This window comes from Lacerta agilis, chromosome 5 (genome assembly GCF_009819535.1).
Source record: "Lacerta agilis isolate rLacAgi1 chromosome 5, rLacAgi1.pri, whole genome shotgun sequence".
NCBI classification, from domain to species: Eukaryota; Metazoa; Chordata; class Lepidosauria; order Squamata; family Lacertidae; genus Lacerta; species Lacerta agilis.
This window is the reverse complement of record NC_046316.1, coordinates 85585538-85613480: the sequence shown is the minus strand read 5'-3', so window position 1 is coordinate 85613480 and position 27943 is coordinate 85585538. Positions and strand designations below refer to the sequence as shown.

The 27943-nt window shown below is 43.6% G+C and overlaps 2 protein-coding genes across 4 annotated transcripts in view; both read right to left on the bottom strand.

Annotated features, from left to right (window-relative positions):
- MFN1 (mitofusin 1) overlaps window positions 1–13865 on the bottom strand; it is a 31251-nt gene extending 17386 nt beyond the window's left edge. The window contains exons 1-6 of the mRNA XM_033150694.1: window positions 13815–13865; window positions 8376–8497; window positions 6001–6136; window positions 4806–4968; window positions 3819–3943; window positions 2100–2208 (exon numbers count right to left, since the gene is read on the bottom strand). Of these exons, the coding sequence (XP_033006585.1) occupies window positions 2100–2208; window positions 3819–3943; window positions 4806–4968; window positions 6001–6136; window positions 8376–8490 (648 nt within the window). The 5' untranslated portion in view covers window positions 8491–8497; window positions 13815–13865. The remainder of the gene's footprint in view (window positions 1–2099; window positions 2209–3818; window positions 3944–4805; window positions 4969–6000; window positions 6137–8375; window positions 8498–13814) is intronic.
- Window positions 13866–16330: 2465 nt separating this feature from the next.
- Window positions 16331–26827, bottom strand: ZNF639 (zinc finger protein 639). 3 transcript variants are annotated; one of them, XM_033150690.1, is made up of 4 exons: window positions 26793–26827; window positions 19337–19405; window positions 18421–18528; window positions 16331–18003 (listed from the first exon to the last, which is right to left on the bottom strand). In XM_033150690.1, exons 2-4 carry the CDS (start codon window positions 19392–19394, stop codon window positions 16853–16855), a joined length of 1317 nt encoding a protein of 438 aa, XP_033006581.1. In that variant the 5' UTR covers window positions 19395–19405; window positions 26793–26827; the 3' UTR covers window positions 16331–16852. The 3 variants fall into 3 exon arrangements, with proteins under 3 accessions (XP_033006581.1, XP_033006582.1, XP_033006583.1); XM_033150691.1 differs by lacking the exon at window positions 26793–26827 and adding an exon at window positions 20468–20517 and having other exon boundaries at window positions 19337–19414; XM_033150692.1 differs by lacking the exon at window positions 26793–26827 and adding an exon at window positions 20468–20491.
- Between the last annotated feature and the right edge of the window lie 1116 nt (window positions 26828–27943).

Here is a 27943-nt window from a genome sequence, read left to right as displayed (position 1 = left end):
ATTAAACTCAGAAACATGGAGCGTGAACACATGTTAATTGTGAGGTCTTCCTGCAGCACGTTAAAAGCAAATCATAGAATCATAGAGTTGGAAGAGACCACAAGGGCCATCCAGTCCAACCCCCTGCCAAGCAGGAAACACCATCAAAGCATTCCTGACAGATGGCTGTCAAGCCTCTGCTTAAAGACCTCCAAAGAAGGAGACTCCACCACACTCCTTGGCAGCAAATTCCACTGTCAAACAGCTCTTACTGTCAGGAAGTTCTTCCTAATGTTTAGGTGGAATCTTCTTTCTTGTAGTTTGAATCCATTGCCCCGTGTCCGCTTCTCTGGAGCAGCAGAAAACAACCTTTCTCCCTCCTCTATATGACATCCTTTCATATATTTGAACATGGCTATCATATTACCCCTTAACCTTCTCTTCTCCAGGCTAAACATAATGTAAAAATAAATAAATCTGCAAAATGTCTATGGCGAGTTAAAGTGTTTCATGGCCAGAGATGATGGGAGCTGTAGTTCAGCAACATCTGGAGACTCCCCACACCTGCTTGAAGGCTTTCCCAACCTGGCATCCTCCAGATGTTTCGAACTGCACCTGCCATCAGTCCCAGACAACTTTAAGGCATGTGACTATTGTTGGCCCCATGTTGCTGGTGTGGGAGTGAGGCTGAGAGAGAGCAGCTTGATGAAGGTGAGTTCACAAGAGAGGCGAGAACCGAACACATATTTTTTTCATTCAAAGCTCTGTTGTACAGTCATTATACCACATCAGCTCTCAGTTCAGATAAAATGCTGATTTTTATGTTTATTAGATACCTACCTTTATGAAATGTTTATTCATTCATTTATCTTCATCAACTGCCCGAAAAAATAGCACCTGGGACAAAACCTGGGTTTCAGTCTAGACCCCTTGTTTCCATTTTGGTTCTGCCACTTGACAATTTCCTTCAAATCCCACCTTTCTACATGTGATTCCCAGGCAGTCTCCCATCCAGGTACTGATCAGATTCACACATGTTTATAGTGTTGGTAAATTTGCAATATTACAGACAGTGCCCTGGGATGCCCATACAGTGTGGACCACATAGCAAAGGGCACTTAAAAACCCATTTGGAGCTTTAAGTCGCTTTCTTTGGAGGGATTGCTAACCGTCTACTATTAACCTGATGCAGTGGAGCTGGGGAACCTATGGCCCTCCACGTGTTGCAGGACTACAACTCCCATAAGTCCCAGCTGCTGGTTTTGCTGGTTAGGGCTGATGGGAGCTGGGGGTCGCACATGTTTCCCCTGTCCTGTGATACAGAAGATCAATTGCACACATCAGCTTCACCAAAGGAATGCCACCTGAACAGTATCTCTGGGGTTTGGTCATCTGCCTGCCATAATATTTAATTACTATAGTCTCATGCTTCAGGAGGGTGACTGGAAGGAAGGCTGATCTAAGAGCCTTAAAGTTAAAGTAGAGGGTTTTTTTGGGGGGGGGGGTTATCCATAGGGTTTGGCTATGTCCCAGTGTCTCTTGAGAAGGCAACATGCTCACATTAAAACATTTTTTACCCAAATAAAAGAATCAAGAACGGGTACCTGCAGATGTACAACTCGTACATTGTTCATCTACATTCACTTTTCAAGCCATCCAGTCAGTTAATTTCGTGGAACCTACAAGAATGCCAAGCCACCTTTGGCCTTTTAAATTGTAACTTCAGTACAAAAGCAAAGACTGTTGTTTGTTTGTTTTTTATTGACACATACAGCCTCACAAACCCAAGCAGTTATAGATTTTGGGCTAAGACCCAAAATTCAGAAGAAGCTGCAATCAGGCATGTAATTTCACTAATGATTCTTGGCTTTGTAGCAAGCAGGCCTTTGAATGAAGAAGCAGTCAAACTCAACTTCCCACCTTCCCCTTGCTTGTTGTCCAATAAAGAAAATGCTCTGCAACAGACTTAATTTAAAACACTCTGAGTCTGTACAATATCTCAAGCCAATCTCGCAGGGCTGTTTGCAAGGGTGGGAATGAGATATGCCCTTGTCTGCTGACCCGAGGAAATTTGTGTTGCAAATGAGGCAAATGAAGTAGCAGGTTTAAACAAGCCTTACTGTGTTCATGAGGGTTGACTCTGAATTCGCAACTAAAACAAAGACATCGGCATCCAAACAGAATTTGTCAATCCAGGTGTCTAGCTCTGTGGTGACATCAGTGCCAGGGCTGTGGAATGAAGTCAGAGAGTTACTCAGCAATCTGAAGTAGTTATTCCAATTCAGAAATAAGAACACACAAGAGGGAAAGTCCAGACAATCACATTTTGCCTTAATAATTCAAGATATGAACTAGTCTTTTGGCCACCGCAACACAGATGCTTCCTTCCTTCCTTCCTTCCTTCCTTGATGCAAGTCAGCAAACCAGGAAATTTTCTGTTAACTGTTGCTTCTCAGTCTGCCTAAACCAAGGAGCTATGGGTAACAGCTTTGGAAAAAGTGAAGATATTCTAACCAATTCAAAACCATGGTTTAATATCCTGGCTTGTTCCCAAGCTGCCTTGTTCTGAGGGTGCTAAACCATAGTTTCCTGCTTTGGGTGAAACAGGAAACTATGGCGAACAGAAGATTTCCCCGTTTGACTGGCAGGCTGTATGGAGGGAGAAATGAAGAGGTGTTGAAATGAACAGAGGTGAGCAATGCTTGCATGGGGTAGTGGTGAATGAATGTAGTTAATGTTTGAAGAGGGGATAATTATGGAAGACGTTGCTACATGAACCCAATTTAGACAACAGGGACAAAGCAATATTAGCTCCCCCCCCCCAATTACACAGCTCTGATAAAATCCCACCACAACCACCTGAGCTGAGCTCCTATTAGACCCAGAAAGAAAGTTTCCATTGGAAGCATCACTTCCAGAGTAAATAGCATGGAGGGTGGGACAGAGATTGTGTCAGTTTTCACTAGGGCTGTGGCATGCAGGGGGCTGGGAAGGGGTAAAACAACTTTCCCCGGGGTCCTGGGTCTTGATGCAGCCCTAATACAGTGGTCCGCTGCAGGTTCCTGTAACGTATCATTTGTGAATATATGATTGAAGCAGGAAGCACATCCCTGTTCTGACGGCGTCCTGGAATTTGCCCGCACTGACCAGTGACATGCAACTTGTCATTCACTCCCCTTGGCCTTTGGCTCCATTGTAAAATTTCAGGTCTTCTCTGCATCTGCACTCATCTATACATAGCTACCTATTCTCGTAATCGGTCCTTGTAAGCAGCAGACTTATGATTATGTGTTTGCATGACTTCCAGTGACATACGAAAGAAGTGCCATAATAAAAATGACTAGGAAAATGCTCTATTAAGTAAGCAGCAGAAGCCTAGATTAAGATCAAACCAACAGCAATGACCTCTAAATTCACACAATAAATTTGCTGGACTTGCAAACTACAGCAGACTAGCACAGCTGCCCTTCTGAAAAGCGTCACTTTCCCCAGTTTTTGTTTTTGTTGTTTTTGTTTGCTAAACCTCTCTCAGGAAGTTCAACTTCCAGGTCCTCTGCATTTTAAAAGAAAAAAAAAGGACAACGTGAAAGTAAAAGGGGACATTTCTGCACTTGTGCTTGGCTTAGTTTCGCAATCACAGTTAGAATTCAGCCAAGTGCTAGATTCCCCTTTTAAGCTCCAGTCATGGGACTTCCTCTTGTTTGAGCTGTAACCAAGCCAGCCTGGGCACAGAGGCTTAGCAAAGAAGGAAGTGCAGCCAAGGGAGAGCCTGGTGCGTTCCAAAAGAACGGTGCATTTCACGGCACCTTTATATGCTCAACAAAATTCAAGGGCTGTACCTGTCCACTAACACCAAGTCGTCTCTCAGGAGGGCACACTTAGCCTTTGGCCAAAAGACGTGGACCAAGCAGCCAGCCTCTAAGTCTTTATCCATATGAAGGGCATGCGCAAGCTGATTAACAGTCTGTAAAAGAAATCAATGGGTTAGGAAGAAACCGGTGCCTCTTAAGCTGGCATGGTAATTTAAGGACCAGCATTCCCAAATAAGCTGTTAACACCGATCCTGAAAGACATACATTGGCTCCCAGTACGTTTCCGAGCACAATTCAAAGTGCTGGTGCTGATCTTTAAAGCCCTAAACAGCCTTGGCCCAGTATACCCTGAAGGAGCATCTCCACCCCATCGTTCAGCCCAGACACTGAGGTCCAGCTCCAAGGACCTTCTGGTGGAGAGAACTCTTATTTTTAAAAAGATTCTTGCCCCCACTGTAACTTGTCTTTGCTGTTTTATTATATAGTTTTAATTTATGCTTATGGCTATGTGAAGTTTGCATGAAAAGCAGGACACAAATATCTTGAAATAAATGAAAGCAAAAGAAATTAACGAGTACGTAGGCACATTTGTGTTTGTCTTCTGTAACAGAAATTGGACTTTCCAAAGCTCTATGTTTACTCCTGTCCTCCCAAATGCCTCATTTTTACCGTCTTCTGCATCAGCCTTTGCCAAACTGGTGCCCTCTAGATGTTTTGGGCTACAAATCCCATCGGGAACAGCCAGCACATGCAGCTGATGGGAGTTGTAGTCCGAGGACACAAGCCTGGCTGTTTTAGATTTTTTTTTAAAAAAAGATTTCTGTCATTATTCTGTGCAGCAGAGAATAAATTCTGAAAAACTTGGCATAGGACAACTACTTCTTAAAACTTGGAACACATTCTTCTGAGTGGCAGAGGGAAAAATAAAGGATGACAGGTAAGAAACGGGTGTACATGTGTAGTCCTTTTAATAAGGTTTCTGGACACCAGTTTATAAGCCACGAGAATCCGTACCTTCACACTTTTCTTTTCATCCGAGCCCTCCGTCATGAGGTAAGCCTTATCGCCATCTGTTCCTTCCACGCTGAGGAAACAGTTGGTTGTGTGTCCGATGCCACTGGGGAGCACTCTGTCCCACAGCATGGCATTGATGACAGAACTCTTTCCGCTGCTGGTTCTGCAAAGGAGGGCGAGCACAGTGTTAAACTGCAAGGTTTACAACTGAGTGTTTAGAGGGGGCTAAGAGCACTCCATGCTAAATTAAAAATCTAGCCCAAGAAATCAAAATGCCACTTAAAAAAAAAAAAGCTTAATTATGACCTGCAAAGTTTAAGCAAACTGAGCACGTTGGCCAACGATTCATACCCCACCCCCATAAGTTTTGTGTTATTCCACGGAATTCATTCTGGGAGGGGCGTTGAACAAGGCAGAGCAATGAAGCCATAAAACTTGGGACATTTATTCGACTCTTCAGAGATCTAGCCAAGCATCATCTACAGGCTTTAAAGTATCCTTTTGCAAACACTGCAGATAGAAAGATGATTTTATGCTGAAAAGGAAAACAGAGCCTCTCTGGAAGCTGAATTATATACCTACTAGCACACTGTGTTTTCTTCTATACTCTGGTGAAATCATTAGACAGAGGGTCTTGCTTTGGGGCCACTGTTCAAATATCTTTCTCGTTCTCCAGCTTTGGGAAGCTTCCCAAGGCTGCTTTACTTTGCTTTTGTTCTCCCAGGTTGTTCAAGGCACAACTTACGGGAAGTCAGATTATGAATCCTAATTCTGATTCAAAGCAAGAGCAGCTCTTGGGGAGAGGGGGTAAACAGTGTTCGCAGCCTGATGGCCTCACCATTGCAACTTTCACAGACAAGGGGAAAGGGGAGAGGAGGAGGAGAAGAAGACCTAAAAACAAAGAACACCCATTAAAAGCATTAAAATAAAGGTGAATTGTGAACCAGGAGGTCTGCAGCTAAACTGTCATCTCCACTGAGCTCAGTAGTTGGGAAACTCACAGTCCCTCAGCCTTACTCAACCTATCTGCAGTATGGGTATGAATGATTCTGAACCGCCTTGCAAGGTTGCTTTAGGGACAGTGGAACGCTTCAGTGCTTCTTGCACTACTCATTTCTATGAGACTTGGTCAGAAGAGGTTCCTGCAACCATAATTTCACACACTGATCCCAAAGAAGAGTCATTTAACACCTACCTGCCAAAAAAAGCTACTTTCATGTGTCTTCGTGCGAGTACCCCACCAATGACTGCCAGCTTCTTCTTGTACTCCTCTATTTTTGCCAGTTCATCCTTAGTGGCTATATCTTCAAGTTGCGGGTTTTTGTAAGTTTCTGCCATTAAATGGGACAATGTCACAATGACATAACTGGCTACTATGCACCGCAGAGCTTCCTTAATCCAACGGGACACATTAGTGCAATGAGGGATCAAGACCCAGTACTTGATCCCTTGTGCCGACCCTTGCATTGCCTTATCTCCCTAGACTCATTGCCAGCAACCTGGTGACCTAGTCCAAATATTTCAGAGATTAGCAGATTAGTCCTGACATGTGGTCATATGTAACTCTACAATTCTATGATTCTGAGTACTTCCAACTCCATATCCAACATCTGCTACTGCTTATTTTCTCTCTCCTTAACCCCACTTCCCAGCACAGTATAGAAGTGGTAGGGCCACTTTGCTTCTTCATTCTTCCTCATCTCAGTACTCCCAGGAACATTATTTTCCAGCACCCATGAACGGAGGAAGGCTTTTATACTCTAATCCTAGATGGCCAAAAATCAAGGCATGTCAAGAAGTTCCTTCTTGATTACTGGATTTCTTTTCTCCAATAGGAAAAATTTAAGGATTTTCGTATCTTTACCAAAGTTACATGACCCAACACTCTTCCCCTATTTATCAAATAAGCAGCATAGGTCTTCCTCCTGCATGCTCTAGGAAGGTTCCAAATAATCAGCCAGTTTACACCAACGTTCAAAAGCGCACTGAGCATAGGTAGCACTCAGGGAAGTCTTCATTTACCAGATGCTGTTCGGGGATCTCAGAATTTGAATGGGTTGCCAAGGAAATCCTTGGCACTCAACTACATGCCCCAAGGAAGCCCAAGCTCTTCTGTGGTATCAAAGTAGTTAACTAACAGCTGTCAGAAGGGCTGCAAACTGCTGCTTTCCCAGGCTCATCAGAGCAGCTGAGCCAATTGAATCAAGCGAGGCAAAGCCGATAGAGAAGTCATGTGCCCTATGGGACCAGGCCAAAGGCCCATCTATGCAAAGCCCACAAGCAAGACTCACGTGCAGCAGTGCCCTCGCCACTGGTGATTTCCAGCGACTGGTATTCAGAGGCACGCTGCCTCTTCCAGTGGAGGTAGAATATAGCCAAAGTGTCTAGTAGCCACTGAAAGCCTTTTCCTCAGTGAACCTGTCTAATCCTCTTTTAAACCATCCAGGTTGATAGACATCATTGCACCTTGTGGGACCAAATTCCATCGTTAACTGGCAGAAAAAACCACTAAGCCAGTGGTGGCGAACCTTTTAGAGACCGAGTGCCCAAACTGTAAACCGGAAACCACTTATTTATCACAAAGTGCCCAAACTTGTTGAGCTTTTTTTGGGGAGCTGCCGACCAAAGTTTTGGAGCTCTTTTTTTGGGGGGGGGTCGCACAAAAGTTGCTTTGCTTTTGGGGGGGCCTCAAAGCTGCTGAGCTTTTTTGGAGGGGGGGAAGGGAGTCGATGTTGCAGGGTGCAACGTTACCGTGAGCTGCATCGAGCGGATTGGAAAGATCTGGGGGGGGGGAGGAAGATTGCCACCGATTGTGCTTTGTGTGTGTTTGTGTTTTCTGACCGAGGGGTGGAGGAGAGCCCGCCTTGCTGAATCAGACCGAGGAAAAAGTGTGAGCCTTGTGGCGGGCAAGGAGGAAGCAGGAGTGATGAGACAGCAAAGGCGAAAACTAGAGGAAGGCGCTGTTGCTGCGGGGCTCTGCCGGGAGGACCGTCGCCTTCGCCACTCACACTCCTGCGCTCGGGAAGGGCTCAAGGAGCCTCAAGTGTCTGCCCCTCCCCAGCGTCTTCTTAGGCAGCCGGGACTATGGAGACTTTGAACGGCACCAGCCTCGGCGAGCCTCTGAAGCCGTCGCCACAGAGCCTGCACCACTCCTTCGCCGAGAAGAAGAGGCTCCATCGAGCTCCTTCCCCAGCCAGACCTTTCCTCAAGGACCTCCACGCCCGGGCAGCTTCCGCCAAGCCCCCGCCAGTGCCCCCCAAATCCCCCAGCCTCTCCAGCAAGCCACAGTCCCCGCAGGCGGGAGCCCGCCCGCACTTGCCGGGGCTGCTAGTTTTACAATGTGTGTTGAGCCCCTAATCACCATTTTTTCCCAACTTCTTCACTCCCAAGTTTACCATGCTACCAGTAATTTGATTGTATTTGAAGCCAGGCAGAATCAAAACAGACGACGGACTTTCTAATCAAACCGGCCATCAACAAATACTACCTACACATGCTGTGTGAGAGAAGGAATGGTTCCTGCTGCTGCAAAAACATATATTCCCTGCCCCTCTCCAACTAAAAACTAACCTTCCACAAAATGCGTTCCTTCCGTAACATAATCCAGGAGCTCTTCAAAAATGGCAGTAATCGTCTTCTTAGCCAGCACAAAGTGTTTCAGGGGGGAGGGATTAGTGTCTGCCATTATGCAACTGAAAGAGTAAATGGTATAGAAGTTAAGAGAAAGTGAAATTTAACTCCCAATCCAAGCAAGCCCAAATACATTCAGCAACCAAGGCAATATATTAATGGTGTCATTTGCAAGGAGAGCTTTATTTCCCTTTCCATCTCTCCACCACAAACGGAAAGAAACGTTCCTGGGCATAGGACCCTCCACAGAGAGAAGGGATTCCAGATGTTCCCACAATGCTTTGCATTCCACACAAGAGCATCCCAGGTACCTTCTCCTGTCAGTCAAGGGAGGCATGACAGTTGAGAAAGAAACACCACTGCTGCCTTTCCCAGTGGTATTGTACTATGGGAAATGAATTTCCACACGCTTGTTCAAAATTACTGCAAGAATTTCAAAGTACTAGGTAGGGATCCAACAGCAGTTTTAAATGCCAAAATGGAATATTCACTGTAGGTTATCTGCAAATTATTTTTATTATTTCTACTACAACTAAGTGTACCTTTATAGATGGCTGGACTTCCAACACCAAGCACATTTCTGAGCCTACTTCAAAGTGATGATTTTGGTCTACAAAGCTTTGTACGGCTTTATAGACCAATATTTTTGAGGTTTTGTATCTCTTCCAATATGAAACTACTCAAATTCTTCAATCTTCATCTTAGTCCCTCCTTCAGGTACTCCCTCTGAGGAAGGTTTAAAGTGTCTCAACAAGGAATACGGCCTTTTCAGTTGTGGCTCCTTACTTGTGGAATGCTGTCCCCAGTGAGGTCTAGGTGGTGACATCTTTAACATCCTTTTGGCGACAGGTAAAAACTGAATTCTTTTCCCAGAGACTTGATGGATTAAGATGTTTTTGCTGTTCATTGGTTATAAGTTTTTGCTGTTTTATTCCATCTATTTTGTACAAATTCTATTGTAAGGCATTGTTTCTTCTTATTTGGTACTTTATACACTTTATAATTTTATACTTTATACCCTTAAAATTTTGCAAGTGGCAACTAATAAATTAAATATTAATTTTTTATTGTTATTCACAGGACTTATTAGTCTCTTTTTCACAACGTGTAAACTCAAAGTGACTTACAATATAATGCAATAAATAAGCATCATTATCAAGCTTTGCTTCCTTGTTTGTTGCAGAGAAATCCAATAATAAAAAACACATTTCAACCACAATGAACGTGTATAAGCCTTTTGATCTTCAGAGCCTATTGTATCCATGTTCAAAAAGTGTAATTCAGTTCTGCTATACAATATTTCAATCATTATTTTTTTTATAAGAATTTATTGACCTTTTTCTTATAACAACATATACCCACACCCACACCTACAATTAAACAAATACAAAACAAATACATTGATAAAACAAATACAAACAGTGTCAAGTTTTCTTGTTGCATCTTTTCTTTAAAAAGAAAATTTCTATTTCCATATCTTGACCATTGACTTCCCCTGCCCTTTCTCCTTCGAGTTCATATCCTTAATCTATTTTATAACCATTTCTCCTGAAATTCAAATTCAATTATATAGTTACACACAATTATATATTCAACATTTAACTAACAATGCATTCTCGTAATAATATCTCATCATAATTCTTCTTCCATTGAAATCTTCACCAATCATTTATATCATATCTATCTCTTCTATCCTTTAAACTGCTGCTAATAACATAGTAACTCAAAATATCTCCTTTCATATTCAAACAAAAAATAAAACAGAAAGATTGTTGACAGTATTCACCCTCCGATTTCAAAATTCCATGACAGGCTACCTCAAATTTTACTTAGTGTTTCACCCCACACCCCCTCTGTCCATTATTCTTCTCCTGGTGGCCTCAACACTGAATTTCCCTGTGGCTTCCCTCTCCAAGCGTCCACAGATCCAGGCACAGTCCAAAACTCTCCTTGCCACGAGCTCCAGGATGTCCATCTCGTCGTCTCTCAGCTTCTCCGGTTCTTTGTAGCATTCCTTTTCTTCTTGTAAAAACCATAATTCTCTGTCCCTGGCCCCCGAGCTCACACCTCGGGGACTGGATATAACAAATCTTACCGTCGCCTTGGGACTGCCACCCCCAAAAGGCGAGTTTCTTCTCCGAAGTAGCTCACTCATTTCTCTCCATCTTCCCAGACATCCTCTCAGCTCTTTGGCAAGACTTTCTTCCAAAGTGTTAAAAGTTTTAAAAGCCTCCTCTGTGGGCAATTGGTTCTCTTTCAGACCCCCACACAAGACTTTGACTTTCCTGTACAGCAGTTCCACCTTCAAAGCAGTGAGCCTCTGTTCGTCCGTTAGTCCAGAGTTCAGTACCAGTTCAAGGACGAAGCCCAGCATACTGGTAGAGGGGGAGGAAGTGGGTATCAAATTTCTACTCCTGCCTCTCTGTTCATCGCCATTTTCCTAAACTGGAGCGCAGATACCGCAACTTTAAATGGAGATATTTTCCACTAATTTACTTCCCAAGAAAAAAGTTTGCCAATCTCATGTATCAATTTTAAGCACATTGTAGCAGTCCTGTAGCAGCAGTTGCTCAGATTGGTTAGCTTCTTTAACTCGAAGGGAAGAAGGCAGGCTGCCTTTCTCCTTCCCCCCGGATCGTTCCAAAAGCTCGATTTCTGGTCAAATTAGTTACTCACGACCACCGGGTTCCTTTGGCTCCATTCTTCAAAGGTAGAACTAAGACGCTCACCGCGGGCTTTGTCGCCGCATTTGCATCCCGGTTGGGGCATATCCCCGTAAGCCCGGCTCCGTTGTCCCTTCACCCCCACTCCCCCTTTACAGGGGGGGCAAGGGAAGGGTTCGGAGCCTCCGTGGGCGCAGCCGGGGAGCCCAGGGTGCGGGACGCTCTTCCCGCACCCCAACCGGAGCCCCGCTTTGCGGTTGCGGGGCTCCTAACCCCCGGGATGGATCGGGCGCCTCGCAGCCGAAGCAGCCCCGACCACCCGCTATGGCGTCGCCAGCCGGAAGTCACAATATTTCAATCATACTCCAGGATGAAGTGATTTTATGACTAGCTGTTATAATCCTGGAGACAGGAAAAAACCATTTCCCATACATTTCACCATTGCTAAAATTAAGATAAGAAATAATATGTATTATTATGAAATTAGACTGTTAAATTTAATCAAATGAGGGGGACAAAATGGCAAATTAGATTAGTATTTATCAATCAAATAAGAAATTCTACATAGTAGCATATCTTCCAACACAGATTTGGGCTTTCATTCAAGATCTAATTACATTTGAGAAAGGGCACATAAGGACATAATAAGAGACTGCTGGATCAGGCCAATGGCCCATTCAGTCCTGCATCCTCCTAGAATCTTAGAATTGTAGATTTGGAAGGGACCCTGAGGGCCATCTTGTCCAACCCCTGCAATACAGGAATCCTGTTTTCACAGTGGCCAATCAGATATTGCATTAAATTTTATGTAGTCCATATATCCCCCTGCCCAATTGTTAATTTCTCCAGATTAGAAAAATTAGTACCGTTTCCTTCAGTGCAGATCCTTATAAGCAATATTCATAAAACAAATGTTCTCTTGAAAGTCTTATAAAGTGTCTGCAGGCTTAAAGTGCTTTGTAGTGAAGGCTCACATTTTTCTCTGTGACCTGCAAGTTAGTGTGTCAAACTCAAGTGAAATTGGCTAGTAACCAGATTGTGACTAGCTTCTCCAGAGAGGGAGGAAACCAGTAACACACATGCATCACTAAACAGAATCTAGTAGCAACAGTCCCACCCCAACTGTGCCACACTGACCTAGAAAAACCATGGGTGTGTATATCTGAGCTGCTGGAACTGTCAGCTCCATGCAATATATGGAGCATGCACTTTGCCAGAAATGCAGTGTGATAAAAGACTGCCCACCTCTGTTCTCGATCTATCATATCACTTGCCTTGAAGCCAACCAGTACCCTGATTACATTGCCTCAACTGACTTAAACTTTCTATTCTGCATAAGGAATACACCTCAAATAGCAGAGAGCTCCATGGAATCTTCAACAACAATACATTTATTGGAAACACAAGCCTTTATGGGCCAGAGACCATACCCTCCGATGCAATATTGGCGATAGATCTATTCTAGAGGATTTTTTTTTTTACTTTTTGAAAACCTTTTTTATTGGGGTCTACTCTGAGTAAAGCTTAGTTGAATACCACCTTAATTCTGCAGTGAAGGGTTGCACAATCCCTGTATGGGACAGCTGCATATCCCTGTATTGCAGGGGGCTGGACTAGATGACCCTTGGGGTCCCTTCCAACTCTATGATTCCATGAAGCCCTAACCTCAGTTGGCAAGTGTGCATTTGTCCGAAGCGTGGCCAGAAACCCTCTCCCCCACAATGCAAGATACACCACATTCCTATTCAGAGTGTGACTTAAAATGAGATCCACACAAACCATAAAAGATTCAACCAGAGGAGACACCAAACACTTCCACCTGGGAATGAACTGACAAACAAGAAAGATAACTCAAACTCAAAGAGGGAGCTAGCCAATCCCCAATCGCTTTGTGTATAGTAATACAGAAACGTGGTAGGTTATACAATTTAAAAGTGAAATGAAATCACCACTAAGCCCGAGTTTGGAAGTGTCAAATTTTCCTATTAATTCTAAGTTGGCAGCTTCAGGCTGGACTCTCCCATCAAAACTTTTTTGCTTACGTAATTCAGTCTGAGATTCTTTATAGGTGCTTTTGCTGAAACAAGCTCCCGAAAGACTCAGAAGAGTTGGTGGGGCCCAAACTGATCCTGTCTGAGCTGCATTCTTCTGAGCCAAGATTCCAAGCTGGCAGGAACAAACAACAACAACAAAAATGTTCGCAGCTGACCTTTCCTAAAAAAAGATTCCCAAGGAGAGATTAGGAGGAAAAAGGAAGAGGAAAGAGAGGGGCTTGGCAGCAGCGTCAAACGAGCTTTGCCAAATCCTTTGGGTTTGCTCCAAGTCGACTACAGCACAAGCCCCTTTTAATTTGTCTGCTGCACCCAATTCTGTTTTTTTTTTGGGGGGGGGTGTAGGGCACCCCAGGAGCAAGTGTCTTGACTGCGGCGACCGATCTGCTTGTCCCACAGCTAATTTTTCTTTTAAAGGAAGAAATAACTCAATGCAATAATAAATAAATGCTAAGAAACCTGTCAGAGGAGGCCAGCCACGAGGTAGCCCAATGCCTGGGACCAAGTTCAGTTTGGCATTACATAAGCCACCTCGAAGCCCCCTCCAGCCTGAAGCAAAACCTCATAGAACAAGCCCCGCAACTCAAATGGGGGACAAAAGGTCAAAATCCCCCCCCCTCAAAAGCCCAAAGGTCACTTGCCCCCCTCCCCCGCGCCCCTTTTACCTGGCAACGGGAGCAAGGCTCACCCCCCTCGCCGGCGTCTTCCGCCCCTCGCTCTCGCCCAACCAAGAGGCAGGTATCACTTCCGCCGCCTCTCGAGCGGCTTCCTCCCACCCTCCACGCGCTCCGCCATCGCTGGTCAGGGCAACGGGGCTAGCCGGCGTCAGAGACTCCCCCTGCGCGTGCGCCGCTGTTAACTCCGCCTTTACCCCCTCCCACCACCACGCCGTCTCTTCCCAGCGGGCGTTGGAAAGTCTATCGGTTCAGCTCGGGTTCATTGCCTAGAGATAGGAAAGAACGGGAGTGGTCGAAGAAGCAGAGGTCCAAGTCGACCGCCAGGGGCAGGTTTCGTTGTTTGTTTTATTTACTGCATATGTTGAGCTTCTTGGCTGAGTGTGGGGATTTGTACCCTGGTTTCCCCAGGTTCTACTCCAGCAATCTAACCCCTGTACCACACTAGTTTAGTAAGGCATAGAGATTCCCCGTTAAAGCTATTGTTTTCCCAGTAGTATGTATGGAAGTGAGAGCTGGACCATAAAGAAGGCTAATCGCCGAAAACTTGATGCTTTTGAATTATGGTGCTGGAGGAGACTCTTGAGAGTCCCATGGACTGCAAGAAGATCAAACCTATCCGTTCTCCAGGAAATCAGCACTGGAAGGACAGATCCTAAAGCTGAGGCTCCAGTACTTTGGCCACCTCATAAGAAGAGAAGACTCCCTGGAAAAGACCCTGATGTTGGGAAAGATTGAGGGCACCAGAGCTGTTGGTACAATAGCGTAGTGGATATAATTTTATAGATTATAGCTTGGGTATATAAAACATTTATAGGTCACATAATAAACCTGAATAATTTAAGACAATAGAAATTAACAGCAACTCCCATGATGATACATGCTGTTAGAAACTGAAATATGAAAGCTAGAAGCTAAATGGCACCTTAAACCTAGGTTATGGGCGCAACAACGGAATGTCATGGAAGAATAAAGCTGGAAATGCATGAACTGCAGCTAAAATATGTTCGTTTTTTTTCACATGGTATAGTCCTTCTCCTGCTCATGCCCTACTCTTCTCAATCGGATCTCTTCTCCAGTCTTCAGATAGTACCTGGAAGTGGGGAGGCAGAAAAAGTTCCTTTCCTTCCACTCTGCAGTTTTAACCTGCAATCTTAGGTGCAGTACTGCGCCCAGGGATCAGAAACTGCTCGCGCTAATGAAATTCCCTGTCACAAAATGCGCCTAGAACAATGGGAGTTTCGAACACTGGATACATGGTGGTTTCATCAGTCTTATCGTGGTAGGTCCAGAATTCAAAGAGCTACATTGCACTCCTCAAGCAGCAGGAAACACTTTCTCTGCTTCCAGAAAGCAATTCTATTGAGAATTTTTTCCCCCAACCCTCTTAACTAACCCCCCCATGTGCATACATATATCTACTTTTCATATACACAGCACCTGTTTTGAGGCATGCATAATTTCACTTCCCCAAGATCAGTGTGGAGGACCCCCTACATCAGGGTTTCTCAAAGGGTTATGGCAGGAGAGGATGGCAAGTGTGGGAAGATTCAGGGACAATCAAAGAAACAATCAAACCATTAACACAATTAAATTATTTTTTTGCTATCTACTTTTACACTTACATTATATGCTGGTTTCATTTGCTACTGTGATGGCTTTTAAGATGGTTGTTTTAGGTTGCATCCAACATTAGTCAAACTCAGTACACTCGTTGAAGGTCTTGACTAATGTCCATTAATTTTAATGGGTCTACTCAGAGCAGAATTTAGTTTATAGTCCTTTTTACCATGTTATGTATTTATAGAGGCTTTCGGACAGCCTGTAGTTGTATATTGGGTTGTATTTAAAATAGTGCTAAAGAGATCGTTCCATCAGTGCAAATCTTTCTACTTGCCCGACAAGAACAACTTCCCCTCCACCACACTGTACTGGGGCTTACATAATATTTATCTGCAAGTGGTATGGAACAGGTTTTCCACAGAAAAATCTGCTATCCCACATCACTGGTGCAAGACACATCTCAGCCATATGTGTATGACTCTCACTTGGGAGTGATGGTAGCAGAACAAGGAGATGAAACATGAAAGTGGCAAATGGAGGACTTGCGTAGAAGCTGTTTTTCCAACTTACTGACATCTACATAGTGTCCAGAACAAGAGCAAACTTTCAAGACAGCTCTCAACTTCAGTACTTCTACATTTTCTCCTGATCTCAATATGAGACCACTTTGGTTCAAACACAGATATTGCCACTTAATGCCTATACAGTACTGTTATGAGTAGATCCCCCTCTAGATACTGGTAGATATTCATGACATCACCTTAAATCTTCCCCTTGCCAGATTTGAAGGAACAGTTTGTCAATCATATAAATAATATTCTTTGCTCACAAAGTGGAACTTTTTGTGGCGTCCTGTACAAATCTACATATCTCTACCTGCCACTTGATGATAATAGTATGGAACACAAATGACATACACATATCTGAGTATTTATTTTTGTCCCGTCCCCCCCGATAGGTACAAAACAACTTTATACTATGTTATCTTCATACACCAACTGCACATGCTATTATGCATTAACAGTTTCACTGACACACACAACTTCCCCCTCCCACCCCAACTCAACAGCTGTTTTCGCTGATGTGCTTATTTTCTACCTGCAGAAATCCTGGTCAGGAAACCCCAAATGCAGAGAAGTCATTGATTGCACTGCTTGAAAATTCACCGAACGTTTCTTGAACAATCTGCATAGTGTGTGTAAAGAAAGCTGGTGGGTAGAGCCTGCAGCCAGCTCACCCTAGAGGGCTGCAAGTTCAAAGCCCTGGGTTCCATTAGAGCCAGGGTTTATTACTGAACACAAGTAGGGCTACATCACAAGTAGGCTTCTGCCTACAGTGATTCTCTCCTAGTGACATAAGAGTAGATTCATTTGAAGTTCATTCAAGGATAGCATGAAAACATGTTTAAATTCTAATATTCTGAGCTAGATGGGACACAGGGACACACACAACAACAACAACAACAATCAAGCAATTTCATGAATTTGAAGATGGCTTAAAAGGTCTTTTTCATTTCCAAATCTCATCAAACAATCAGTGCACTTGTGAGGCAATTCAGCCGAATGCCTGAAGTCCAAGTGAATTTTGAGGTCTCCAATCTGCCCTGTCGAATATTCACAATATTGACACAAATAAATCCCTTCTGACATGTGAGTGTTCAAATGTTTGCAATATTCCAGCATGCCTGAAAAGCCCTTCCCGCAGTCATCACAAACATGGGGGAATATTTTGGTGTGCTCAATTGCCACATGCCGGTTGACATTGGTATGAAGCCTGCTGCGGAAGCCACATACTTGGCACACAAAGAAGTTCTTGCATTTGTCAAAGCTGATTTTGTTGACCAGGCTGTACTGGCCTTGCTGCTGCCTGCTGTGGTAGCTGTCACTCAGCTCAATCAGCCGACCTGCATGCTCATTCACCACATGGCTGTGCAAGTCCTCGGGGTCACTCGTCTCATGCTCACAAAACTGGCAAAGGTACTGTTCATCACAGCTGTGCTCCTGGAAATGGAGGTACAGCTCACTGCTGGAGGAGAACTGAACGTCACATTGCTCACACCAGTAAAGGTGGTCGCTGAAGTGTGTGTCTGCTATGTGCTGGCTCAAGTTCTCAAACATTACCGTTTTGTAGTCACAGTATTTGCAAATGTAGGGATCTTCCTCGTGGATTTTTAAGTGTTCAATAAGCACTTTTTTAGAGGAGAACGTTTCTTTACATACTCGGCAGATGTTGCCCTCAGGACAAGCCTTGTGCTTCAGGACAAGATGCTGCTTCAAATCTGAAAAGTACTTGCTGTTAAACGCACAACGCTCACATTTGTATAAGCCACTGCTGTTGGCCCGTAAGAGAGGCCATTTCGGCTGAATGGTGACATTCAAAGGAGGGTTTTTCTCAAGCACTTTGCAGCTTTCAACTGGGATTTCCTCCGCTTCCTCCGCTTCCAGCTTCTCCGGGGAAATAGTCTGAGTTTCTATGTCATGAACTTCAACAGCCTGGACTTCAGTAGTAGAAATTTCTACAGTCTGAATATCCAGTGGTTTCTCCTCTTCAGTTAAGCTGTCATTGAAGATAGGAGACTCACATGTGTCTTTAAAAATCCCATTATTGGCAGGTTTATCTGCAGAAAGGGAATAAAAGATATACAAGATGAAAATCAGATGTACAGTTCTTTTCTTTTGCCATTTGAATGTGCCTTCCAAAAATTATCAAAGTGCAATGGATAGAAATATTAGCTTTGTACTAGACCAGGCATGTCCAACTGGTCGACCGTGGGGTGTCCTTGATCGATCTCACAGAGAGAGAGCGCCTACTCAACAACTTTGACTCTTCCTCCCCTCAAAAAAGCTCAACAACTTTGGCTCCCCCAAATAAGGTCAATCCAATGGGTAGATTCATTGACAGTTTTTTTTATAGTAGGAGTAGATTGCAGTCTCTTGGGAGTTGGACATGCCTGTACTAGATCAATCCAAGTTCTACTAAGTTATGGACAAGGAAATCACATATGTGAATTAAAAAGCAAGATGCTAAACCTTACCTCGATTATCAGAAACCTTCACGTCTAGCTGTTTCATAGAACACACACTGTAGCAGTGGTCAGAAAATATGCCACTATTGTCTATGTATTTTGGGACACCTGAAGAATCTAGAGTTAGAAGGAAAGGCAAGCATTAGCTTAACACACCTGCTTTCTGATGCAATGTACAGAAACTACAACTGATATACTTTGCACTGATGACCAATGCTGAAAATAGTATTTAGAACTTATATGGCAATGTTTATTTCCAAAGTATGACACTGTATCAAGGACATTGTGTTCTTATGCTCAATTCCCTGCAGTAAATTAATTAACAAGGTTAACAAAGTAATCCCGAAATACTGTAAGCAGGTGGTATTTCAGTGGCAGTTATGGCTTTATAGGATGGAGGGCTATGACTCCTCCTCAATCCCATCAGCTTGTCTTTTCTCAGAATAGCCTAGACAATAAATTATTATTGAGCATATTTTTCGTAGAAGCAACAATGCTAACAATGTACAGAAATCCTTTTGCTCCTTATTTGATACCATGGTGACAGCAGTGGTGCTACTTCAGACACGAAAGACCATTACTGTGTATTGTACACAACACTGTAGTTCCTGGACAAACTTCTATTCCAGTCATACTGTAATCGAGAACCATAAAGGTTTGCAGCTTTTATACTGAACACACAATATTTTAACTACATATGTTATATGCATATACTGCACACATGCTTTGCAGATTCAATAAACTGGTACATTTTAATTAAACGGGAATAGGGAAAGATATATGTCCTAGTTGATGCTTAGTTTTGAAAAATAAACTATTCTTTAACTCACCCATTTCAAAATGTATCTTGTGACTGTTCACCAGCTATGTTCACAAGATAACTAATAGCTTTCTGTAAATGAAATCGGTAAACATATTGATCTACCTGAATAGCGTGAGGGGTGTAGAGTCTTCCTTTTCCTCTTCTTTGGATGTTCATTCATTTTGCTTCAGTCTAAACGAACTGAAATAAAAAAGAACAGAAAGAAAAACAATAAACTTGTTGAAGCTCCTTTACAGTTAGTTAGATGGGAAGATATATATGCACAACACAAGTCAATCATTTAACCACCCCTGCTGTGCATCAACGTGATCAGCAAGATGGTATTTGCCGAGTCTTAAGGCTCTAAGTAACAAATCATTCCACAAACTAGAGATTGTGTATCACTGGAAGACTTGTGACTCCTGTCAGTCACAACAGGATTTTTCATGGTGAAAGGCCCATCTATTTAGATTAGCTTGTGGTGGTTTGTAGGTGTTAGATTGCTGCAATTTTTTTAAATGTAATTTATCTGCATTGTTGGGTATTCCTTGTTGCATGCCTTTATTATATGTAGGTGCCCAAATTGGGCATTAGTGTAGTTTAGCTTAGCAATGAAAATAAAGGGTTTTATCTACTAGTTGCACAAGCAAGGCAACTTGCATAACCAATCTTTCTCTTCTCTTCCTCCCTTGAAAAAACACTCTCCATAGGGTTGGGCCCTCGTCCTGAACCATTTGGGCTGTGTTGCACACCATTGCAGTGTATGAAACCAGACTGAGAGATCTTGGGCCAGCAGCACTTAATGTGCTATTTGAAAACACTGGTGAGGATACTATCTATGTATCAAAGTCAGAAGAACAACAGGGGAACATAGATAGGAATCCACTGTGGCTGCTTTGCTGTTGAAGGATTTCCTTTCTCAGGGACCAACACATTTTGCCTAGTTTTGCAGCTAGTCAAAATGCATGTTTGTCATTGATACTGCCCTCCCCTGAAGGAAAAGAAATGAAACTTTCATTGCAACGTCAAACAATTTTAATCTCACCTCTGGAACAGAAAGTGATATGACTGAACAGAAAAAAATGAGGCAGTTCTCTCACCATTTCCCCCTTTGATAAACTGCTGAATGACATTTTACAACCAAGGGTCTATTCTTGTGTTATTTTCAAATTGGACTTAATTAGATATTAGATATGTTCCTCCCTGGGTTTACATAATAAAATGTGAGGAAAAGATCTGGGTCTTCCAACTTACGAGACAAACTCTTCATTAGAAGCTGAAGAACTGTCAACTACACATCTTCTTACAACAGAGGAAACATGTGAATGAGGAAGAAATAAATCAAGTATCAAAAGAAACCTACAGTGTTACCCCGTGTTATGCACGTGATCCGTAACACGGGTGTGCTTAACACAAACGCCCCCCCCAAACCAAAAAACCTGGAAGTTCATGCTTTTTTGTGCTTCTGTGCAAGTGCGAAGTGCGCAGAACACTTCTGCGCATTGTGCGCGCTCCGGGGAGGACTTCCAGGTCGCGGAGGTCGGTAAGTCAAACGTACGCAACATGGGAGCATACGCAACTCGAGGTATGACTGTAATCAGATTAGAGTAACTATGCAATGCAAAACACAAACTATTCTTATGATCTGTTTGTAAATTACCTTGAGACACATGTGGGAGGAGATCAATGAATTAATTAACAACAATTTGAGGACTAAGATTGCCTTGCTTTGAAATATTAATCAGTCATATAAGCAGAGATTTAAAGAAGAGGTGGTGCCTTGTATAATACACACCAGGAGTCGGTAACCTCTGGCCTTCCAGATATTGCACTCAGAATTCTCATCAGGCCCAACCAGCACAGTTGATGGTCAGGGATTATGGGAGTTGTAACAAAGATATGTAACAAAGGTGCCTGGAGAGCCCCCTTGGGAAAGCATTCCACGCATGGGAGGCCATCACAGAAAAGGCCTGTTCTCATGGTGCTAACGTCTGTGGAGGAAGCACATGAAGAAGGGCCTAAGATTATGATTGCAGGGTCTGGGTCAGAGGAGAGGTGGTCCTTGAGTTATTACGGTCCAGAGCTCTTTAACGCTAAATAAATTATAAGTCAAAGTCAGCACTTTGAATTGGGCCTGAAAAATAATCAGCAGCCACTCTGCACCAGCTGAAGCTTCTGAACTGTCTTCAGAGGCACCTCATGTATAACACTGTCCAGCAGCACCTTAGAGACCAACTATGTTTGTTCTTGGTATGAGCTTTCGTGTGCATGTACATTCACTGTCACACCTGCAGATGCAAAGGAGAAACAGAGCTGTGTGTCAGCAGCATATTGCTGACAATATGCTCCCAAACTAGATGATCCCACTTAGTGGTTTCATGCAGATGTTAAACAGCATGCGGAAGAAAATGAAACCCTGAGAAACTCCACAATGAAGGCATCATGGGGCAGAAGAGCACTCCTGCAGCATCATCCTCTGGGAACGACTATCCAAGTAGGACCGGAACCACTGCAAAGCGGTGCCACCCACCCCTAACCTGGACAACCACTCCAAAAGGATACCATGGTCAATGGTATCAAAAGCCACTGAGAAGCAGGGGGGAATTAACAAGGACACACTTCCCCTGTCTGTCCTGACAAAGGTCAGTTTTAAATCAGTTTCTTAGAAACTGAGTTTCTCTGAAGCTGATCGTCCTTACAGCAGACAAAAATGCAATTCACATTCCCAGTTCACAAATTTAAAATGTTACCAGGGCACTTTGTGAATGGGTGTAAGTTCACTGGAGACCAACTTCAACAGCAGCTGAGCGCAACGTAGTTCGCAAAAAGAGCCAAGAGTCAAATTAGGATATTCTCGAAGATGGAAATATTTTCAACAGGGAATTTCTGTTCAATCACAGAGATAATCTGTAAAGAGTAGGCTCTCTTATGTGACATGCAAGCTGGTGTTGTATAGTAACTATGAGATCAAGTCATTCACAAAGTGCCTGTTTTAAATATCACCCCTGCCAACATGTCACTAGGTGGTCTTAGGGAAGTCAGTAGTAGTAAGATTTTCAAATTACTAATCCTGCTCTTGACTTTACCATGCCTGAAGTCTAAATAACCAGGTATGCACTATTCAACATTTTTAAAAATTGAAAACAGAAAGCAAATCTTGATGTATCTAACTGCAGTAACTCTTAAGCCAATGTAGTCGATAAAATGTATTTTTGAAATGTGGCATTGCTCCACCCAAAGTATTATCCCCTGAACTTCAGCTATAATCATATTCACATTAGTCATCAGCATAAGTCATTAACCAAGGGGAGAACTAGGACCAGACAAAATTAATTTGGGGATTAAGTTTGAAAACTTGTGTTGCTGTAGAGATATGCCGTATTTACACCCGCACTGGCTCCTCACCAATTGACAATGTTGACACAATGCAGCACTGGATCAGCAAAAGGGGTGGGTGGGTTGTAGCATGCACATCTGGATTGCAATGCTCACTAGGGGATGTCCCTGGAGGAAAAAAAAACCCTACATATTCCTGGATCATTCCCAATATACTCAGTGTACTCTGAAACTGCTTATAGACACAGGCTTCCTGATCAAGTACTAGTTGACCCAAGACGCACACATATCAGACAAGTAGTGAATCAGTCAAGTGAAAAATTATTTCGCTTTTCCTTATCTTTCTTTTGCATTTGTTAAGAATATTATGTTTAAATCCAAAAAGGAGTTTAATTCATATAACTGTAGTGTTGGCAGGGACCCCAAGGATCATCTAGTCCAAACTATGGTTTAGCTCAGTGCAGCAGTGAAACAACTGGGGAGGAGTGGCTCTTCTCTCAGGTAGCTCATGCATTCATACTAAACCATGGTTTTACTTAGACTGATGTGTGAACCAGACCTAAAAATGACAGAGCACCAGTATTTAAAAAGAATGGGAATGAGATTGATTGTATGAGAGATATAAACAATTAAGAAAACAGAAAATAAGAACAGCACTTGCTCCTGAGGATTGCAATTTTAGTTTCTTTTCCAAAACAGATATTTCAATATGCTATATTTAAATGGAACTTGTAAATGTGATTGACAGTTTTTCCTCCCATCTGCCAAAAGCTCCCTCTCAGTGGAAAGGAGCAGTTTTGGAGGATGTATGACTATTGCCCTCATGCCTCCCTATCAATCAGCGTTAGAAACTGAGATATGAAAACTAGGAGCTAAATGGCACCTTAAACCTAGCTTATGGGAGCAACAACAGAATGTCTAGGCACGCTTTTTAATAATAAGAATACAAAGCTGAAAATGAATGAACTGCAGCTAAAATATTTTGTTTGATTTCACATGGTCTAGACCTTCCCCTGCCCACCCCCTAATATTCTTAAGAGGGTCTCTTCTCCAGTCTTCAGAGAGTAGCTGGAAGTGGGGAGGCAGAAAAAGGTCCTCCTTTCCTTCCACTCTGCAGTTTTAATCTGAAATCCTAGGCACAGTACAGCACCCAGAGCTCAGAAACTGCTCATGCTAATGAAATTCTGTTGCAAATTGAGCCAAAACAATGGGAGTTTTGAATACTGCTATCAATACCTTCACATCTGGACAACACATTAAGCAGAATGAGGTGTTAGAATCCCAGGAAATGGAATGGAGCATTCCATCTCAAATACCAGAGGGGAACTACTATTTTTTAAAACGTTTCTCAAAATAAAAGTCTCCTGTCTAGTAAAACATAAATCAAGGACAATTGTTTTAGCACAGTGAACTAAATATCTACTTGCAGGGAGCATTTTTTTAAAGTAAGATATAACTTTTTTTTTTAAAGTGTCCACCAATCATGGCTTGATATCTCAAAAGATACAGTTGCTTTCTCCATGTCAGTACCACCTCATATGCTTTGAGGACATATATGCTGCACAAGAATCCACCTACAAGTGTTACAAGGAACCAAAAGATTCTAGAATGGGCACCCTTTCATTATTCCAAATAAACCTATCCCAAATCCCAGAAAACAGGTCTTCTCACATGGGACATTTCTACTAGGAATGGGTATAAGAAAGAAAAACAGCCAGCTCTCCACCCTATGAAAGCCTCCTCTTACACCTACCTACACACACACACACACACACACACACACACACACCAAAAACATACACAAGGGTAGCATATGTCCCTTGCTTAAGAAGTGTATAGACTGCAGAAACGATGGGTAGTGGAAGAGATAAAAAGCAGATCCTCTCTCCTGCCTCTTTCCTTCTCCTTAGCACAAGTGGGTTCAACATGTAAGAGCAGCCTGCTGGATCAGATCTAGTCCAGCATCCTGTTCTCACAGTGGCCAACCAGATAGCATGACGTGAGCACAAAAGCACTCTCACCTCCCCTGGCTTCCAGCAACTGATATTCATTCAGAAGCATTGCTACCTCCAACTGTGCCAGTAGAGCACAGCCACCATGGCTAATGGCCATTGATAACCCTCTCCTATTCTTAAAAGCTATTCTTGGGAAAGCAAGTTTCATAGTCTGAAGAAGTACTTTTTTATCTGTCCTAAAGCTCCCAACATTCAGCTTTATTGGCTGTCCACAAGTTTTAGTGTTATGAGGAAGATAAACTACTCTGTCCACTTTCTCCACGCCATGCATAATTTTATAAACTTCTTTCATGTTCCTTCCCACTCGCCCTTTCTCTAAACTACAACTGTCCAAACGCTGCAATCTTTATTCACAGAAGAGCTGCTCCATCCCTTCTATCATTTGGGTAGCCCTTTTCTGAACCTTTTCCAACTGTACCATATCCTTTTTCAGATGAGGTGACCAGAATGGTATACAGTACTCCAAACAAGGTCCCACCATATATTTGTATAACATTATGATATGGGCAGTTTTATTTTCAAAATCCCTTTCCTAATGATCCCTACCTTGGAACGTGCCTTTTCACAGGGCTGCCACACACTAGATCAACAACTTCATTGAGCTGTCTATTATGACCCCAAGGTTTGTAATCTCCAGCTCAGACCCCATGGGCAGTGCAAGTGAAATTATTATCCCCCCCTTGCTCCAAAATGCATTACTTTACACTCGTTTGCACTTTACACACGTTTTACCACCCATCCACTCTGTCTGCAGAAGTCCTTCCCAAGCTCTCTTTGTTTTTAGGAACCCCCAAACAACTTATTGGGCTCCATGATCACTGCAGATGGTGACAGCAGTCACGAAATTAAAAGACGCCTGCTTCTTGGGAGGAAAGCGATGACAAACCTAGACAGCATCTTAAAAAGCAGAGACATCACCTTGCCGACAAAGGTCTGTATAGTTAAAGCTATGGTTTTCCCAGTAGTAATGTATGGAAGTGAGAGCTGGACCATAAAGAAGACTGATCGCCAAAGAATTGATGCTTTTGAATTATGGTGCTGGAGGAGACCCTTGAGAATCTCATGGACTGCAAAAAGATCAAACTGGTTATCAATCCTTAAAGAAGTCAGTCCTGAGTGCTCACTGGAAGGACAAATCCTGAAGTTGAGGTTCCAGTACTTTGGCCACCTCATGAGAAGAGAAGACTCCCTGGAAAAGACCCTGATGCTGGGTAAGATGGAGGGCACAAGGTGAAGGGGACAACAGATGAGATGGTTGGACAGTGTTCTCGAAGCGACTAGCATGAGTTTAGCCAAACTGCGGGAGGCAGTGGAGGATAGGGGGAGGCAGTGGAGGATAGGGGTGCCTGGTGTGCTCTGGTCCATGGGGTCACGAACAGTCGGACACGACTGAACGACTGAACAACAACAACAAACTTATTGTGTCCTCAGCAAACCTGGCCAACCTCAACGACCACTCCTGACTCTAGATCATTTGTGACCCCTTCCATCCTTCCAAGGAGCCCAACTGAATGCCAGGCTCGTTGAATCACCACCCCTAAAAGCAGCAACCCCCCCAAGCCCCGTTGCTCTCAAACCACGTTGTCACTCCAGACGCCCCAACCTACGATTGTGTTTTACACGGTCGCGAGCTGCGTCCGACTCCTCGCAACCCGCCGAATCGGAGGCGGAGGCTCCGCTGGGGCGGTTTTCTAAGTCGCTCCCGGGCGCATAAAGCGCGCAGGCATGAATTAGGATGTCTTGCGCGCTGCTGCTGCTGCTGCTGCTGCCATTTACCATTTATCGATTAACTGGGTTCCTATGTCGAGGACCCCAGGGCGGTTTTACATAAAGACACACGTTGCTCCCACCCTCCCCCATAAATAGCTACCCCCCTCAGAAGGCGAGAGGCGCGTTCATGGATCCCCTGACAAGAGATAATAAATGGGTCTGAACGTAATCAAGCCTGGGTCCATCCTGATGATGATGATGATGATTAGGGGGTGTGTGGAGCCAGCGAACCTCCTACAACACCACAAAGCTGAAGAGAATTAAGGAGCCCGAGTTGCCTCAGAGTTTGCGGGGGGGGGGCGCCATGGATAATAATAATAATAAGAAGAAGAAATAGCGGGATTTCCTTCTTCTCTTCTCCCCCTTCCAGTGGCAGGAGGATGTTTGGAGAAAAAAGGAGGCCAAACCTACCTTCCCTCCCCACACCTACCTCACGCCTTCCCCGCCACAGGACTCACCTTGAACAGCAGGCCGCAAGCAGCCTCACACGCGCTATGCCGCCGCCGCCGCCGCAACGGAAGATGGGGCGGGAGGGGCGGAGAGGAGCGCGCGCGCGCCCCGTGTTGCCCCGCCTCCGACGCAGCTGGGCGCATGCGGGCGTCGACGCAGCTCCTCCCCGACCCCTGAGGGCCTCGCGGTAAGACCGGCCGATCTAACACACCCAGACAGGGAGGCGTGTCCTAGGATGCCGGTGGTTAGTGGGGCTGTAACATTTTTAGGTGGCAGTTTTTGAATCCGCCTCTGTGTCGACAGCAACTCTTTGCAGGTGAAAATAGGCGCGCTTGCATCAAGAGGCGGGAGGGTTTTTTGTGTTTCTCTGTTGTTGATTCTTTTACATTAATTTTAAAAAAAATCCTCACCCCAGCTGCGGTCCGAAGTGGTAGAGTCCATTCTAGGCACCTGCCGGGACTCTCGCCGCCTCATTCTGATTAAAGTGGGAAAGGGCGGGTGACGTCCCTTGCCCTCCTCTTCACACCTTTATGCGAACTCGCCTATACGCTTTCATTTTCAGCAGGCGGAGTTAACTGTGATCTTTAATCGCATTCATTTTAAGCATTTATCTGTTTTGTTCCTGTTTTGCCCACATGCTGAAAATGAAAACGTATGAGCGAGTTCTGTATAGTTATATAAACTATATAGTTTTAATTCTATCAATGTTTACCTGTTTTTTATGATTGCTTATTCTAAGGTTTTGTTTTAATCTGATGAGAAGTGCAAAGTGTATGTATATGTATGTATGTATATGTAAGTTTGTAATTTGTTTAATAAATAATAATAATAATAAAAAAGAGAGAAGTGCAAATATGTCCCAATATTGCTGTTTTATCCAATCAGTGTATTTATATATTAAAAAATTAAGTGACTTACAACATGCCTGAGAGAGCGTATGTTTGCATTTTCCTATACTGTATTGCACCAATGCATTTTGAACATATTCAAAATGAACATACTCCACTTTTCCATAAATCAACTACTGTACTACCATTACCGCCCTTCTCATACTCAACTGTAACTTGGGGGCAGCCTTTCCATCGGACTCAATGGGAGAGATAAGAAGCTGGCCTCATTTCACCAGTTTTGCTGGAGATCCAGCTCCATCATGCGCCTC

Bases quoted from the DNA above. Each gene is read 5' to 3' on its own strand.
- ZNF639 (XM_033150690.1), bottom strand. From the start codon at position 19,394: ATGAATGAACATCCAAAGAAGAGGAAAAGGAAGACTCTACACCCCTCA. The intron at 18,529-19,336 runs GTAGATCAATAT...TTCTAACTCTAG, and splicing joins ACACCCCTCACGCTATTCAG to ATTCTTCAGGTGTCCCAAAA. The intron at 18,004-18,420 runs GTAAGGTTTAGC...CCCTTTCTGCAG, and splicing joins GAAGGTTTCTGATAATCGAG to ATAAACCTGCCAATAATGGG.